Below are 17,797 nucleotides of genomic sequence, written 5' to 3' on the forward strand. Positions count from 1 at the left end.
CTTTTCTACCACCTAGAATTCTGTCTTTCACATAGTGAGGGCATAATCAATATTAGCTAATTTGTAGTTAATAAAAGATTATACCCATTCAGTACAAAACCCTTCTTTGTTACTTTTTGCATTAGTGGATGGATGTTTTGTCTGCCCTCTTAGCTGTTCAGTGTTTGAACCATGTCCCATACTTTCTCTGTTTCTAAGCCCCTTATTTGAAGGGGAAACAGTCATTCTGAAAAACTTTACTGCTTTCTTTCATCCTTCAGCCTCTCTACCTGGCCATGCTAAGAAGCCAAAATTAACTAGATTCTTCGGAATTACTAGTGAAATCACTCCTAAGAGAAAATAAGGCCATGATCCATGAACATATTGTCAGTATTCAAAATATACTTTAATCAAAAATGTAAAAGCTAATAAAAGCAGTATTAATGCAGATCCATACCTTCTTTGGTAATTTTTTGTTTATTTGACAGAGAGAGAGTACAAAAGCAGAGAGAGTAGCGGCAGAGGAGAAGCAGGCTCCCCGCTGAGCAGGGCTCAATCCCAGTACCCCTCCATCATGAACTGAGCCAAAGGCAGACGCTTAACTGACTGAGCTACCCAGGCGCCCTGTCATGTTTTTAATATAAGTCACCAATCATTGTTTTTCTTTTCCTTTAAAAATGCAATATGACTCTCTCTCTTAAAATTATGGTGGAAGGAAAAGATGTCCTGACTTCCAGTTTGGTTCCCACAAGAAATTCTGTGGTATCACAGAAGACTTGGGACAATCTATTTCAATTCTATAGTCTATGTATTTTGAAATCTGAGAGTAATCTCCGTAGAGTGAGGTATTTAAAGTATAACTTGCAATTTTAGCTCTTTCTAATTTCTGAATCAGTCAAGAGCACCCTATTTTAGCCTGTGACAAATTTTAGACTTTAGGGTACTTAAACTTTGGTAAAAGGTCAACATCTCATTTTTAAAAAATGATTAAAGATCTGGCTCCATGGTATTTTGGAAGTCATGAGTCTTTGTCCTCTGGAGAAGAGAACGGCCAGTTCCCTAAGGACAATGGACTAACTTGCCTGTTCCTTCTTTGCAGAGAGGATCTCCCTCTGATGGGCACCCTGCTGATGGTCTGATTCCTTATATATACAGCTTATTCTCCTCATGAGGGAGCTGGACCCACAGGGACCAGCAGAGTGTTTTAAACGTGTAGTTCTCAACCTTTGTACATATGTCCCATCCCTCTCACCCATGCTTTCCTTATCTGTTTTCAGAATTTTGTGCTAGAAAACAATATATCAATTGAGTATATTTTTAAAAGTTATATATGCTCTTTCTGATACCATCCTTAACAAGTGTGTCTTCTCCCATCTCCCTGAGAACCACAGGTTTAAAGAACAAGTCAGGGATGAGTTTCAGACATCCTTCAGTGTCCAAGTACTGCATACTTCTTCCTTACTACAACGGAGTTCACTTTACCATGTAGGTCCTTTCTCGAATTCAAACGTAGAATTCAGGTGTTATATTCACAGCTGGTAGGCAAGGATCATGTCTCTGCCTTGTTTGTCAACCATTATCTAGCACAGTGTTTTGCATACAAGAGGCTCTCAACAAATATCTGTGAGATTAATTAATAATGACTGACAGATTTGGATGTTTCTGAGTTTTGTCCATGGATACTCAGTAATAGATTTTTAAGGTATTACCAAAAAATATGTAAATGGGAATAAAATCAGTAGTGTATAACTCTCGGGATTCTTTTAAAGATTGAATGAGAAAATGTCTTTAGAGCTCTCAGTCTACGTCTTGGTGCTTGGTAAGCACTCCAATGCCAAGTTAATTACTGTCATGATATTATTTGCCATAAAGATGGCATCCAAATGATAATGACCACCTCCTGCCAAGTGCCACATTTAGTTCATATTCCATGCCCAATCTCTGGCTGTGCCTGAGAAGTTTAACAGTAGCACTACAGTCATGAATTTAATTATTAAGGGGATAGATAACTTTAGTCTTTGGTTAACTTTAGGAAAGTCTTCATTAATAATTCCAAACACATGCTTCAAAAAGTATCAGAAGTTGTTCTCAAGCAATAAGGAAAGAGCACAGAAGGAAAAATGCAAACTCATCATCATTATCATACACATACAATCCCAGCCTGAGACTTCTGGATGGTATATCCTCTTTCTTTAAGAATGACAGATTACAGAAGACACACAGATGGCCAACAGGTGCATGAGAAGATGTTCCACATCACTAATCACCAGGGAAGTAAAAATCAAAACCACAATGAGATACCACCTCACACCTGTCAGAATGGCTAGAATCAAAAAGTTAAGAATTAACAAGTGATGGTGAGAATGTGGAGAAAAGGGAAACTTCATGCATTGGCAGTGGGAATGTAAATCGATACAGTCACTATAGAAAACAGTATGGAGGTTCCTCAAAAAATTACAAATAGAGCTACCATATGATCCAGTAATTTCACAACAGGGTATTTATCCAAAGAAAATGAAAACACTGATTTGAAAAGACGTATGCAGCCCCTAGGTTTGCTGCAGCATTATTTACAATAGCCAAGATATGGAAGCAACCCAAGTATCCATCCATCCATACATAAATGGATAAAGAAAATGTGGATAAAGAATATATATATAATATATATATTATATATAAAATATATATATATATTATATATATATATAATGAAATATTATTTAGCCATAAAAAGGATAAGATCTTGCTATTTGAGACAATATGGATGGACCTAGATGGCATTATGTTAAGTAAGTCTGAGAAAGACAAATACGATATGATTTCTTTTATATGTGTTTATATGTGGAATCTAAAAAACAAAACAAATGAAAAAATAAATAAAAGACAGAAACATACTCATAAATACTGAGAACAATCTGGCAGCTGCCAGAGGGGTGGGGGTGGGGTGATGGGCAAAATGGGTGAAGGAGAGCAGGAGATACAGGCTTCCAGTTATGGAATGAATAGTCACAGGAAGAAAAGGTACAGCAAAGGGAATCTAGTCAGTGGTGCTGGAACAGCACTGTATGGTGACAGATGGGAGCTACGCTTGTGCTGAGCAAACCAGCACACAGAGTTGCTGAATCACTATGTTGTACACCTGAAACTAATGCAACAGTGTGTGTCAGCTACACTTCCATAAAAATGATGGATTTTTTTTAAAGATTTTATTTATTTATTTGACAGACAGAGATCACACGTAGGCAGAGAGGCAGGCAGAGAGAGAGAGAGAGAGAGAGAGAGAGGAGGAAGCAGGCTCCCCGCTGAGAAGAGAGCCCAATGCGGGGCTTGATCCCAGGACCCTGGGATCATGACTGGAGCCTAAGGCAGAGGCTTTAACCCACTGAGCCACCCAGGAGCCCCAAAATGATGGATTTTTTAAAAAAGATTTTATTTATTTATTTGACCGAGAGAGAGAGCACAGGTAGGCAGAGAGGCAGGCAGAGAGGCAGGCAGAGGGAGAGGGAGAAGTAGGCTCCCGGCTGAGCAAGGAGCCCGATGTGGGACTCGATCCCAGAACCCTGGGATCATGACCTGAGCCAAAAAGACAGATGCTTAACAACTGGGACATCCAGGTGCCCCCAAAATGATAGATTATTATAAAAAGAAGAGACTATAATCAGACATTGGAAAGCATATACAATAACAAGTTTAACTTCAATCTGTACCTTAATTAATTCCTCTGAAATAGAGAACTTGCAGTAGAATGTTCCTTTAAATCAAGTTTTGGCTTCAAGATATAGCTTCAGATCCTTAAGCATACCTGTGACTAATTAATCTATCTCTTCTACCACGCCCTTGACTTTGGCCACATTTTGTTATTGTAATTATAAGGACCTTTGGCAAAATATGCAGACAGCTTATACATACTAGTTTTAAATGAGGAAAGCTGCACAAGTTTTGCTCCAGAAAGGGAGGTGGCCAAACATCCCTTTCAAGTGGCAGCCTTGACATTTAGCATACTTTTTCCCATACCAGAGCTGCACCACATGCTTGAAACCCCAGGCTGCTGGTGCTGGTGCTCTTTTCCATGTTTGGCTCCATCTAGAGAGCAATTTTCAAAGCAGGTTCCAACTCGCTTGGGGAGACTTTCAGATATTGTATATGTAGCTTGACAAAGTCATATGCAAGGACTGATTTCTTTAAAAATGTGCAAAAACAGCTTTCTCATGAGTCATTTCATTTTGGAATTCAACAAGGTCTGCAGAGAAGTCACCTGATTCTTTGTTTTTTTCTTCCAGAGGTACGGAAATATATTCCACTTGGCATTGATAGTTTACCTTTTATTTTCTACTTTTGGACTGGTTGAACTATTTTTGCCCAAAAGGCTTAGATAAATTATAGTGGTGTCATGCTAGCAGGGTGAAACTTCTGTGGACCTAGGGCATGGGGAAAGAGAAGAGGGGTTATAACAATGAAACTGATGTACTTTACTCTATGTCAGTGACTCTTCTAAGTACTCTACACAGTAGCTCATTTAATCTTTGAAACAACTTTATGACCTAAGTACTATGATCATCCTCTTTATATTGGTAAGAAACAAACTGACTTGCCCAAAGCTCTCCAGTGCAAGAGCAGGATTCAAACCCAGAAGTCTGTTATCATAGCCAGCTCTCTTAGCCAATATATTATGTTCTCACTCATCAAAGCTGACCTCGACATCAACGTGTTCCTTTTTCACTGAAAGAGTATTATCTAATTTAATAGGGACATGCTACATCTACACTCCCGAAATGTAATAGAGACTCATGAAGCTCCATTAGTTGTCTCTCAGACCCTTTAAAATATTATACATAGTATTGCATACATCCAGGGAAGTCTTTGTTTACTGGAGGAGCCTGCATATTTTGAGGCATACATCATTCTTGGTTAAAAGGCATTATATATGCCCTTACTTGCTTTTCACTGTGAACCAATGAGCAGAAGACAGTTCACAGGAGTCAATGTTTGTGGTTTCTCGTCATGGGAAGTGGGCCAGAATTCCTGATGTCCCACTGAATTGAGGGCCAAAGTACGACAGAGCACGTCAAACATTCGTCTTGCTAGTGAATTGGAGACCTAGTCAGCAGAAATGTAAAACTCAATTTCACAAAAGACAGAAGATACCCACCACTCAACAGAGTCCCCCAGGGTTTCCAATCTAATGTAAATACTTGGATTTATTCTATGTCCATTGAATCTCATTTGGATTGAGATTTGTCTCAATTTTCCTGCCTTCCTCCTAGACAATTTAGTTTTCTTCCTTCTTGAAAATGTTTAGCTATGGAAGTAGGGACACATGTCCCACAATAGGCTGAGGCTTTTACATTTTTCCCCCCTTATGTGTCATGTTTCTCTAATAGAATAGGTTGAATACTTTTTAAATAATCAGGGGGTTTTACTCTATATAAGCTGTGCTTACTTTATGAGATGCCATTAAATAAAGGCTAATATTTAATTTCTTTTCGGTATATTTATCCATTCCACTTTGCAAACTGATGAAAGCTACTGTGCATGTGTGTAGTCAGGGTTTTGTCTTTCTTTTAGCCTCTCTGTCTCTTTCTAGTCTGAATGTTAGTGTCTCTTATTTTTCCTTCGAGGCAGTCTAATATTTTTTTTTAAAGATTTTATTTATTTATTTGACAGACAGAGATCACAAGTAGGCAGAGAGGCAGGCAGAGAGAGAGAAGAGGAAGCAGGCTTCCTGCAGAGCAGAGAGCCCGATGTGGGGCTCGATCCCAGGACCCTGGGATCATGACCTGAGCTGAAGGCAGAGGCTTTAACCAACTGAACCACCCAGGTGCCCCTCCTTCAAGGCAGTCTAATTGGTACATCAGTCCACACTCGTTTGCAGAGCTTTGTTGAAAATACATCAACAAAATCCATTCCTCTCATGTATGAGATCTCAGCATCTCAATCCATGAGAATGTTTGACTGGAAGTACTCAGAAAGCAAAGTATGGATAAAGCAGGAATTCTTAACCTAGGGTCTACTGGTAGAATTCGAAGTGTTTATGAACTTGGATGAGGACAAATTTCTTTCTTTTATTTTCACAAAACTCAAACTGGAATTTAGCTTTTCTTCCAATTATGAATTGGAAGACTGAAAAACTGCCACCTCCCCCTGCCTCTCACACAATGGGATTAGTTGTCCCTGTGACTTTGTCACCAACAGAAACCAGACTTTTCCACAGCATATTAGAGTTGATGTAGATATCACAAAACATCATTTATACTTATTTCTACTCCACAGTTTGGGGAGTTAACAAACCTACTCCAGATTACACATGATTGTGGTTTTTGTGCTATCAACATCCACAGATATTCATGTGACATCGTTGCTGGCCCCATTCAGCCACCAAACAGTAAAGTTGAAAGTTTGCACATTGCTGGCCTAGATGTGGATGTTGCTTCCCAGTATTCTATCTATAATAGTTGGTGACAAGGAGATGAATCAAAGACTAGTGTACACTTTAATGTTCTTATTCTAGCTAGCAATAACAATCTGCACACTGGTATCCTTACAAAATATTTAATTTCTATTTATTTCCCCATATTTTAAACATTATAGTCTATTATACAATTCACTCATTTTCTATTACTATACCATAATTTTGTGTTTGGAATACCCTAACTAAATTGTACTATAATTGATTTCCTTCCTAATTCAATGTATTTTATTTATACATCAAAAAATATTTTTCGGGGGCACCTGGGTGGCTCAGTGGGTTAAGCCTCTGCTTTCGGCTCAGGTCACGATCTCAGGGTCCTGGGATTGAGCCCCGCATCGGGCTCTCTGCTCAGTGGGGACCCTGCTTCCCCCCCTCTCTCTGCCTGCCTCTCTACCTGCTTGTGATCTTGCTGTCAAATAAATAAATAAAGATCTTAATTTTTTTTTTTTTCTGGGAAGTGAACTCAGGCTTCACCAGAATGCCAAAAACATCTATTAGCACAAAAAAGGCTAAAAAGCCCTATTTGGAAGGATTAAGGGGTAACAGGTTTTGGGGAATGAAATGTACCCTGAAGCCAAGAAGTCTGTGTACCCAAAGGGAGGGAGGAGGCAGTAGAGGAACTCTGAGAGGCATGGAAGAGATTGATGATAAATGCACAATTTGTCCAGAGAAGGGCTGTCTACCTTATCCACCACCCACTGTTAACCTCAACGTCGTAATTCCCTGGAAACTAGATGTCATCCTCTGCTTTTATTTATTTTTATTTTTATAAAAGATTTATCTCATTTTTATTTTGGTGGGAGGAGGAGCAGAGGGAGAGGGAGAAGGAGAGAGAGAATCTCAAGTAGACTCCCTGCTGAGCAGAGTCCCAACAGAGGGCTTGATCCCAGGTCCCTGAGACCATGACCTGAGCCAAAACCAAGAGTCAGACGCTTAACCAACTGAACCACCCAGGAGCCCACAGGGGCTTCTAAGTTTAGGAAAGAGATTATGTGCCTTTGGGTTTGGGAATAATAGTCAGAGAGAGAATAGGAGTAAAAGAACCCCTGTGGGTTGTGGTTGGGCAGAAAAAGGCAATTCCATGTAAAGGAGGATACAATTAAGACAGACTGTTCCATCACTCCTTACAAGTTGAAGGTCTTCTCCTAGCAGCAATTCTGCATTTTGTTTGCACAAGGAAAGGGATCCTTAAAAATAATAGGCAGAATCCCTGTTTTACTTATAAGGGATCTTAAGGTAAAGAAATGTAAATAACGGTTTTCATACATACCATCATTTGGGGTAGAAGAACTGGGAACTGTTAAGTTATGTAGAGTGTGTGTATTTGCGGGGGTGGGAGAGAGGGATACACACACACACATACATGCACACGCACATGGAGAGAGAAAAACTAACTGATTGAGAGAGAAAATACCAAACAAGGAAACTTAAAACTTTGTCCCATGGCCAAAGAAGTTAAACCTCTGGAAGAAACGGAAATCTCAGGTTAGTATTTGAGAGACTTGATGAAAGTCATCAAGTAATGAGCATCATGAAAATAACACTTCAGGTAGTATTAAAAGAAGTATTTTCCTCAGAGGCTTCAAAACACTGGTTTACCTGTCACAGCATTAATTTCACAACGTGAGGTGAAGCCAGAGATGTGGACTTGGTACCTCTCTCCATTTTGCAGTGGAGGGTGGGGTGTTATGATAGATAATAAAGACTGTATCTGGTGTTTAGAGAAGTGACTTTTTGTGGATAACTCACAGCTTTTATTTAGCCTGGGATTGGTAGGAAGGTGGGGCACAGAGAAGTCTGAGGAGAAGGAGGACAGTAAGTGCTCTTGAGATCTGGATGTGCACCAAATTGCTCTCCACCTGACAAACACTGATTGAGCTCTGAGCCATGTGCCAAGTACAGGGGAGGCATGAATAGGGTCCAAGTCTCCAATCACCAGTCAGTTGCGGTAGCCAAAATTCTTTCTTTTCAAGTTTAGTACCTGGATTTTCTACTGTGCGAATTACCTAATAGGTCATACTCACCTTAGAAAAACTGGGCAATATAAAGAATTTCTTTCTTCGGTGGACAGGGAACAAGTAAAGTCCTCTTTGCTGTTAGAGCTGTGGAAATGTTTAACTTCTATCACATACAAAAAGTAACTATTTTTCTTTAAGTGTTTTTCATTTGATGCTACATTTTTTACCCCATATACATTGTGTGTGTGTGTGTGTGTGTGTGTGTGTGTGTGTGTGTACATACACACAAACATACAAATGAAAGACAGGCAGCAACTTTCTAGGGATAATATCCTCATTCTAGGAGGTCAACAGCTGTCAAAATCTCATCATTTATGAAAATATAAGGGGAATCCTGGGAAGCAGGAATGTTTGATTTAGTCTTACTCTTGAGTTAAAACACCAAACCACAAAATATTTTTGTGTGTCTTCAATAAGACATTATTTGTGGAACCTTTCCACTTGTGACAATGGATTTGTCAAATAAGACAACAATGAAGGATCTACTTTTTTTTTTTTAAAGATTTTATTTATTTATTTGACAGAGAGAGATCACAAGTAGATGGAGAGGCAGGCAGAGAGAGAGAGAGAGAGAGAGAGAGAGAGGGAAGCAGGCTCCGTGCTGAGCAGAGAGCCCGATGCAGGACTCGATCCAGGACCCCGAGACTACGACCTGAGCTGAAGGCAGCAGCCTAACCCACTGAGCCACCCAGGCGCCATACCTTTTTTTTTTTTTTAAAGGCCAACCAGTTATAGTTAATTATAGTAGATTTTGTATTCTACTATCTTGTTTCTTAAATTTTCTCTGGCTAATTGCAAACTGTTAACACTGGATAATCTAGCTTAAAAAAACTTACTGGAATATAGGATTTCTTTAAGGTATCATATTTATTTGAAAGCCATAATAAAATGGTTAAATTTAAAATATTTTGCTCTCCCTCCTCTGCTTTATAATTCAACTTGACATTGTTTACCCTGACCTGTACTGGGCCATATTGTTTTGCTTAACAAAGAGAAAGAGCTCCATGAGCATTTAGGACAACTTTACAGCCTACGAAGGGATATAACTAGCATGTTATCTTCATAATCTGTTGTCACCATCACGACCCTTACATTTCCCCCTCTTCAAGTCCTGTCAAGACTATCACGTGAAAGTCAAAGGACCTTTTTATTGAGAACACACAGCACAGAAATCTGTCGACACTTGGAGGCCACTTGTAATATTTGTAACAATTCGGAACTCCACACAGAATATGAAAAGCAACCGGGTTAACCAAAAAGGTTAAAAAAAATTACCATCTCTGACCCATTCATGTAGATGACCCAAATACAGAGACTTACAGAGCACCCAAGGGGGAGCCATGAAACAGGACTAGGATGCCTTTCCTGAATTCAGAGAGATTATTTTATCACAAAATGCTATTTTATATCAATTTATATTCTTGATACCAGGATCAGGCATAAGTCGTTTCTTTTACTGTACCCCTTAAAACACCGTTGGCCATGTGGTTGCCGTCACATGAGCCCTACTAAATCTGAATTGCACCACTGTATTTATGTTTTATTATATTTCAAACGCCTGCCTCTAGCATATCTGACACCCTCTTGGAACTCAGAGCAGCTCCAGGCCGCAAGAGGAAATACCAGCAGGCTTTCACTGGGTACAGCAGATTACTCCACTGACACACAGCCTTTCCAGGCCCCTCTCCAGCGGAGACCCGGCCACCTGGGGCCAGAGGAGCCCCACCTCGGAAACCCGCCCGCACAAAAGACCTTGCAGCTTCGGCCTGCAGCTGCTCATCACCACTGATTCCCTGACACTCAAAAGGACCTTGCTTTTCTTCTCAAGCTTAAAAAAAAAACCACACCTCTCATAAACCTTATCTAGAAATAATCAGACCAGAAACCAGAGAGGCATTAGGAAAAAAAAAAAAAAAAAAATTCCAGAAACGTTAAATACCAGAGGAAGGGAGATGGAAAGCATAGCCATGACGGCGATGAACTTTATCCAGCCGATGAGATCATTAATTATCCGAGTTAATATCTGCGTCTGTGCGCTGAATTGTTTCCCTTTTAATACCTCTCGTCCCTCCCTCCCCTCCGCGCCCCTCACCTGCCAGCCTTCGGTCTCTGGTGTTTTTCCAAATAACATCCAGGGCTCTGGCGGTGGAGTCTCGGATGTGATCGCTAAAGGACCTCCGGAGAGGGGCTCTCAGGGACCGAGCCATCACGTGGGCCTCGGGGTCCCCCATCCAGGCGCAATGGACTTCAGCGCAGCCCCGGCGCCGCGACCATGCTGGCCTCCTCCCGCTGCAGATTGTCCTTCGCCGGCTGCGGGCTGGGGCTCCGCGGGGCGGCGGGGCGGCGGGGCTGCGTGTGCGCCGGGCCCGGGGGCGAGCCGCGAGCGAGCCCTGCGCCCTCAGGATCCCGGCATTGCGGCTCGCACTGCGGCCCGGGAAGCGCCGACTGCAGGCGGCCTCCTGGATGGCCGCCAAGCGCGCGCGGCTGCCACATCTGGAAAGGCTTACAAATGAGCCCGCGACACACTCGCGCAGCGCTCGGGCTGCCTTCGTGGCTATGGAGATGATTCTAGCTCCCTCTGTAATCCAATAACTTGACTTGGTACAAGCTCGGCCGTTCGTCTAGTTAATAACTTGTCTCCTTCCCTGGCAATCCAGGTTAACCTTGTGCTTTTGAAGGAAAGGCAGAGCAGAGGGCAAAAAAGTGAGGGAGGGAGACAAGGAGGGATGGCAGGTAGGGTTCTCTTCAACTTTCAAGGTAAATTCTCATTCATAGTCGCATTTGATTAATAATTAAGTCATGGTTTGGGATTAGGCTGTTTATGACACAGAAAGTTCAAACTTTAGTTGTGGGTGAGGGAAGGAAGATACCGCTGGAGGAGCAACCTACAGGAGAACCTAGGATTCTCTCTAGGAAGTGGATACTTGAGTTTTAAAGGAAACACTAATCACCTCTTCATATTTCCCTTCTAACTATGCTCCTACTTATTTTTAAGTGGTTTAATCTAATAATTCTAGGTTTTGCCTCTAAATAAGGTTCAAATGTCCCCTGGTTTTGAGAATCTTTTAATTCCAAGTAAGCAAACTTCATCATTATAATTGTACATCAAAACCTCTCTCCTGAAGAGTAAAAGAACTGCCAAGCACCATGAAATCAAAATATGGGCCAACTGCTTCTTCAACAAGATCTGTTTTTGAGTTTCTAAAATGCCAAATAACTCTATTTCTTTGCCAATGAATTTGGCTGATTTTCTGCTTTTTAATGCAGTATTAATCCTCTCCTCTCTCACTCTCCCTTAAATGCCATCTTCTAACTTTCAAGGTTTGGCATGGAGGCTTACTACTGGCATCACAATAGTATCTAAAGGCCAGTTCATAACCTTTGTGAAATTAGAAAATGCTGTAAAAGCACTTTGTAAATTGCAAGATTACCATGAGAGTGCTATTATCATAATTATTCTTACAACCCACACTGATCTCCCTTCCTAGTCCCCAAATACGTACAGCATGCCACCTCTTTCCCATCAACTTTGACAACTTCGTTATACAAGGAGTAGCGAGACTGTGCTCACGAGTTTTAACTAACACTTGTGGCACTACATATTAGTAACCCACATGTCTTCAATCATACTGTTCCCAAGTTGTTAAAGCCCATGAGTCTCTTCAGCTGAGAATGTGCATCTTGATATTGTCTTCCTTGCCTTATCACTGGGCTGGGCATAGATCAGGAGACAAGTACTAACTGCTGAGGCATGTGGACTTTGGGCCCCGTGGGAATTCCGAGGGCAACTTCTTCATTAAAAAAAGTCTCAAAAAATTTGATTGTCCAATACACGGCTCCATTTTAAAACAAAGTACTGGAAGCCCGTGGGTGTGTATGTGTGTGTGTGCATGGATGTGTGTGTGCGTGTGTGTGTGTGTGCGTGTACGCATGGATGCGTTTCTCCTTCAAAGAGTGCACCTTGAAACAGGTTGACTCATTTCTGGTCAGGTTGAACAGGGCAGGTCTGTTTGTAGAGGAACAGTATGAAGTAATCATAGCATAAGTAGCGAACCACACTCTGTGCTAGGCACGGGGAAGTTGAGGATGAATAAGACATCGGCTCAGTCTTTGAGCAGAAATCCCACTGACCACAAATCATTTCAAAATAGTGTCATAAATTCTATGACAGAAGCATGTACCAAGCATTATGGTAGCACAAAGAAGGAAAAGGAAGCCTGGATTCCTAACTCCTCTTAAGCACTGACCTCACCTAAATTTCCATTCAAGATTTATGAACTACAACCATTCCCGGCACAAATATCAACAGCTGATTGTATGATTCATGCAAAGTCACTGACTGTAACAGCATGAAGCTTTCCTGTACCTATACACAGAATGGGAAACAGCATTTATGGAGTACCTATGACATACCAAAACTCTTCTAGCACTGTAGATAAGACCCACATATGTACACCCCTAATAGGAATTATTATCTCCTCTTTAGAGATGAGGAAGCTGGAGCGCAGAGAGAAGAGATTTGAGAAAGGAGATAATAAATGCCAGACCTAGGATTCATACCCAGAGCTGTCTGCATTCAAAGCTCATTAGCCGGGGTGCCTGGGTGGCTCAGTGGGTTAAGCCTCTGCCTTCGGCTCAGGTCATGATCCCAAGGTCCGTTCGGCAGGGATCCTGCTTCCCCCTCTCTCTCTGCCTGCCTCTCTGCCTACTTGTGATCTCTGTCTGTCAAATAAATGAATAAAATCTTTAAAATAAAAAAAAGCTCATTAGCCTTCCAATCAACTTGACTGCTCATAAATTAATGACAGTGATAATGACCCATTAGGGTTTATCTAGGCTCAGCTGATACTAAGCTATAGGCCAAAACTCTTTAATCGTAGCCAAATAAAATCACCACTGATGGTGATGGGCTCATGGTATGAAAGAAGCCTGAGTCTCAGAGGGGTTTTAGATGACCCCAGCTATGAAAATTGAAGTGCAGTGAGCCAAGAGAAGAGAGGCCTAGTCAACACCGTTGCTTAATGATAGGACACTCTGGTCTGATTTAGTGTTCTAAAACATCCTCCTTCTCCTCCGTGACATGCTCTTTCAAAGACAATACTCCTAGTACTTCACTGTAGCTCATCTCAGCAGGTATTACAAAAGCCGACTTATTCTAAGCACAGGTTCCATTTGGTAGACCAGTCCATAGACCTAACCTAAGAGGTATATGGAAACTTACCATCATAAATATAACTCTTACTGACAGACTATTGGAGCAGAGGAGCACACCTGTGTTTTCAAGCAAGGTGGACTTTAATTATTGATTTTACTATATTCCAAAGTAGTGCTGGCAATTTTACCCCTCATTTCTAAAAACTCATTAAATTCAAATTTCATTGTGAAGATAATTTCAACTCCTTATAAATGAGTCTCATATCATATCATATAACATATCATAGGTATGATGTAAAAACTAATACACTGTCAATTTTAAATTGTTTTTATTTTTTGCTTTCTGGCTGTATTTATTGGCCATTAAAAGAAATGTTCCATGCAGAAAAAGTGTTTTTCAAAATTCACCATGTATAGAATAATTCCTCGAGTTTTATTTCCATGAATTTAAAATAATCCAAGTCTCTTTTCACTGAGAGGTGAGGACAGTATACCATAATTAATGTTATCTCAGCTTGGCAGATGGGGAAAGTGGGAATATGAGAAGTTTATTGATTTTTTTAAAGATCCTGCTGGGAATTATAAGAGAAATGAAGATAGCAATACTATGCTTTGATTGCTTTTCAGTTCCTTTTTCTTGTGATAAAGGGCTAGTTTCAGCCATTGGTGGAGCTGCTCTCTGACCTAGGGGACTCCTGTTTGTATATTAATCTAGAGACTCTTCTCAACTATGACCCTAATATTTTCCATGTAAGAAAACCATTCCGTTTTAGTAATGTATTATAGATTTTATTTAGTTTTGTCTAATTTGTAATTTTTGTCTTTTTACTATAAATAAAATTTTAATTTTATAGTGTTTCTAGGTCCCAAATGCTTTGATCTAATGTTAGGGACACCTTCTCTTCCAAGCCCGTGTCACACAAATCCACTTTGATCTATTGGCACTCTTATTTGGTGATGAAACTCATTTAAGCCTCCTTTGGAGTAATTAGAACATTAGGATTAACCAAAGTGCTAGTAGGTTCTTTCAAAATAGTATGAGTAATGATGGGAAATGTTTTTTGTTTTTTTTTTTTCTTTTTTTTAAAGATTTTATTTATTTGTTTGACAGAGAGAGATCACAAGTAGGTAGAGAGGCAGGCAGAGAGAGAGGAAGGGAAGCAGGCTGCCCGCTGAGCAGAGAGCCCGATGCGGGGCTCGATACCAGGACCCTGGGATCATGACCTGAGCTGAAGGCAGAGGCTTTAACCCACTGAGCCACCCAGGCGCCCCCCCCTTTTTTTTTTCTTTTTTTAAAGATTTTATTTATTTGTTTGACAGAGAGAGATCACAAGTAGGTAGAGAGGCAGGCAGAGAGAGGGGAAATGTTTATTAAGAGTCAATGTCATGCTTAGATCTGGGTCTTTGGAACAGGAAGGAAATTATTAAAACTCCATTTGGTTAAGCCCTGTGAGAGACCTAGCCCCTGCAACAGGACAACAGGTTAAGTGAAAGACAGTGGCTATCTGCAACAATAGGTCTGCTTAAGGGCTGTACTTTCATCAAAGGACTTCCACATTATATTTCTACATCTCCAAAAGCCCATGACAAAATTCATAATATGACACTTCTGTGACTCTGAGGACAATTTTCTGTCTCTCCCCCCACTCCCCGCAATGAAGAATGCCTAGCATATAGGTTACATGCTGCCAATCTCTGTTTTCACTTTGGTTTTTCTTTATTTAGCATGACCATCTTGAATACATTTGCTCTGATGCAAGTGGCAATTTTATTTGCCCCTACAATTGGAACCATAAGGATTACATTCAGTTTGGTTGAGAATCTTCTTTGTGATAAATTGTTAAATATTTTCAACCGAAGGGTTCAAGGCAAAGTTGTTTACACTATCAGGTATCTATTGATGCTCGATAGACCAATAGACCACAAGGACAATTTTCTTCAAATTGGTGATCTCCCACCTGAGGGCAGACAAGAGTCTCCTTGGAAGGTGAGAAGAATATCTTAGAATCTATGTCTATTTAGATAGCTCTTGGAGTTTTTCTATTTTTCTAATATATCAGACATGCAAGTACAATGATCTATGGATAAAATTTATAAATAAATGTATATATTGGGGTTCTATGCTCAGAAACTCATGAGAGTTAGCGATCAAAGATGTTCAGAGACTATTTCTCTACAACTCCTGATATATACACCAAAATCACACTATCTTTCAGGGCAAAATCAATTTGTTGAGGGAATATTGTTGAATAATAAGCATTTTTCTTTCCTCATTTATCACAAGAAGTGTGATAAGTGTGATCATTTCTTGTGATAAATGAGGAAAGTAAAAAACAAGAAGTGAATATGAGGAAAGAAAAATGTTCTTTTCTTCCTGACACAATAATACCTTCTTTCCTTTTTAACTACTGAATCTCATTACTAACTGCTTTCTGAAACAAAGTTCTTCACTTGGGCTGAGAAGTCACCTAGCCTTTGAGAAAAGAAACTGCTCTATACTGAATGTTTGTGTTCTCCTCCAAATTCATATGTTGAAACCTAATACCAATATGTGATGGTATTAGAAAGTGGGGTCTTGGGGAAAGGATTAGGTCATGAAAGTTGAGCCATCATGAAAGAGATAAGTTCCCTATAAAAGAGAACTTGGGATCTCCTTGCCCCATCTCCATGTGAGGGCTCAGCAAAAACATGGGGTCTATGAACCAGGAAGTAGGTCCTCACCAGACACGAAATATGCTGGCACCTTGATCAACCTCATAGACTCTGGATCATGAGAAAAACATCTCTGTTGTTTATAAGTCACCCAGTCTATGGGATTCTGCTAAGTCAGACCAAACAGACTAAGTCAGAGACAGACCACATTTGAGTGATTTGACAGCTTTGTGATCTTAGGACAGCATTTTCACAATTGCTATAAAGGGGATTGATTAGATCCTTGACTCTGGTACAGAAGGGGAGATGGAAGTAAAGCATACAGAATCCAACAGGATGGGGCCTGTCCTCCGGAAGTGGAACAGAAAGGTTAAACAACTCTACTGGGGTAGGTGGTCTCATTCCTCTTCTAAAAAGTATCTTCACAGAATCTAAACTATTAGTAAATTAATTGCCCATTTTTATACTTTCCTCAAGCTATTTTCAAGTTGCTTTGAATATGTTTCTTTGGAGTTGTTCATTTGTTTGTTTTGGTTCACTTCTCTCTCAATTATTTCCTTTCCATTTTTTGTTGACTAGTTCACTCTAGTTTTCTATACTAGTAATTTTGGCAGAAAGACAGGAAAGAAAAAGTACTAGAGAATGGGAAGAGGAAGTAGTGGTGCTCCCAGAATTTTTTTTTAATGTAATGATTTCAGATTTTTTTTTGTGTCATGATTTCAGAAGGTCAAAATATTTTTAATTCTATAGAAAAATCAACAAGGATGCATCAGCAATAGTAGTGCTAAAGAAATAATACATCTATAATTTATATTGCCTTAACAGAGGATAGACTGTCTATCGGTAAGATAAATTTTAGACAGTTAAAACTTAAGGAGGAAATTTAACAAGGAAATGTCCTTGCTCTTATTCTTCGTTTTCTCTTATATCTTCTCTTCTTCCTTTTGTCATTTTATCCTTCTATTGTTTATTCTTCATGGTATAAAATTTCAGTATATTATGAATTAAAGGAGTCCAACATTATAACATAGAATTACAGTGATGTAATTTCTCTGCTAAGACTTAAGAGTATATTATGACTATTTGAATTACTTTTAAATTGCATTTATTTCCATTCATACTAGTTTTATATGTATCTTTATGTTGACATTGGAACCACAAAAAAATCGTCTTGCTGATTCTGAATAAAAGACTTCTTCTGAGAAACAAAAATATTCAAATGCTTTGTTTTACCTTCATGTAAACTCACTGCCACAAGTCTCTATAAAGAGCTAAATGTTGATTATCTTTTGGATCTTAACATTTATCAATAACCTCTAATAAAATACTATACTAATAGTAAAATCAAAAGCAATCTGGGATAATGGTATACTTGAGCATATGCGTTCAGGGGTAATTTTGAAGTCAGTCCAAACAGGAACAAAAATATATTTCTATGTTAATATAGCCTATTGATTATATCTTTTCAACCATATTAATAAATAATTAATATTATTAATTAATTACTATTATAAATAAATAAATA

General features: G+C 39.6%; 1 protein-coding gene across 2 annotated transcripts in view; it reads right to left on the bottom strand.

The window, feature by feature from the left end:
- Positions 1–17,797, bottom strand: part of DLC1 (DLC1 Rho GTPase activating protein) — a 412,671-nt gene that overhangs the window by 163,529 nt on the left and 231,345 nt on the right. Inside the window, exon 1 of one of the 2 annotated variants that reach the window (XM_032843406.1) lies at positions 10,559–10,787. The exons of the other annotated variant lie outside the window; for it this stretch is intronic. Within the exon in view, the coding sequence (XP_032699297.1) occupies positions 10,559–10,697 (139 nt within the window). The 5' untranslated portion in view covers positions 10,698–10,787. Of the gene's footprint in view, positions 1–10,558; positions 10,788–17,797 lie in introns of those variants that run through there. 2 annotated transcript variants of the gene reach the window in all.

The sequence above is a fragment of the Lontra canadensis genome, unplaced genomic scaffold (genome assembly GCF_010015895.1).
Source record: "Lontra canadensis isolate GAN:19392208 unplaced genomic scaffold, GSC_riverotter_1.0 scaffold139, whole genome shotgun sequence".
Classification (NCBI taxonomy): Eukaryota; Metazoa; Chordata; class Mammalia; order Carnivora; family Mustelidae; genus Lontra; species Lontra canadensis.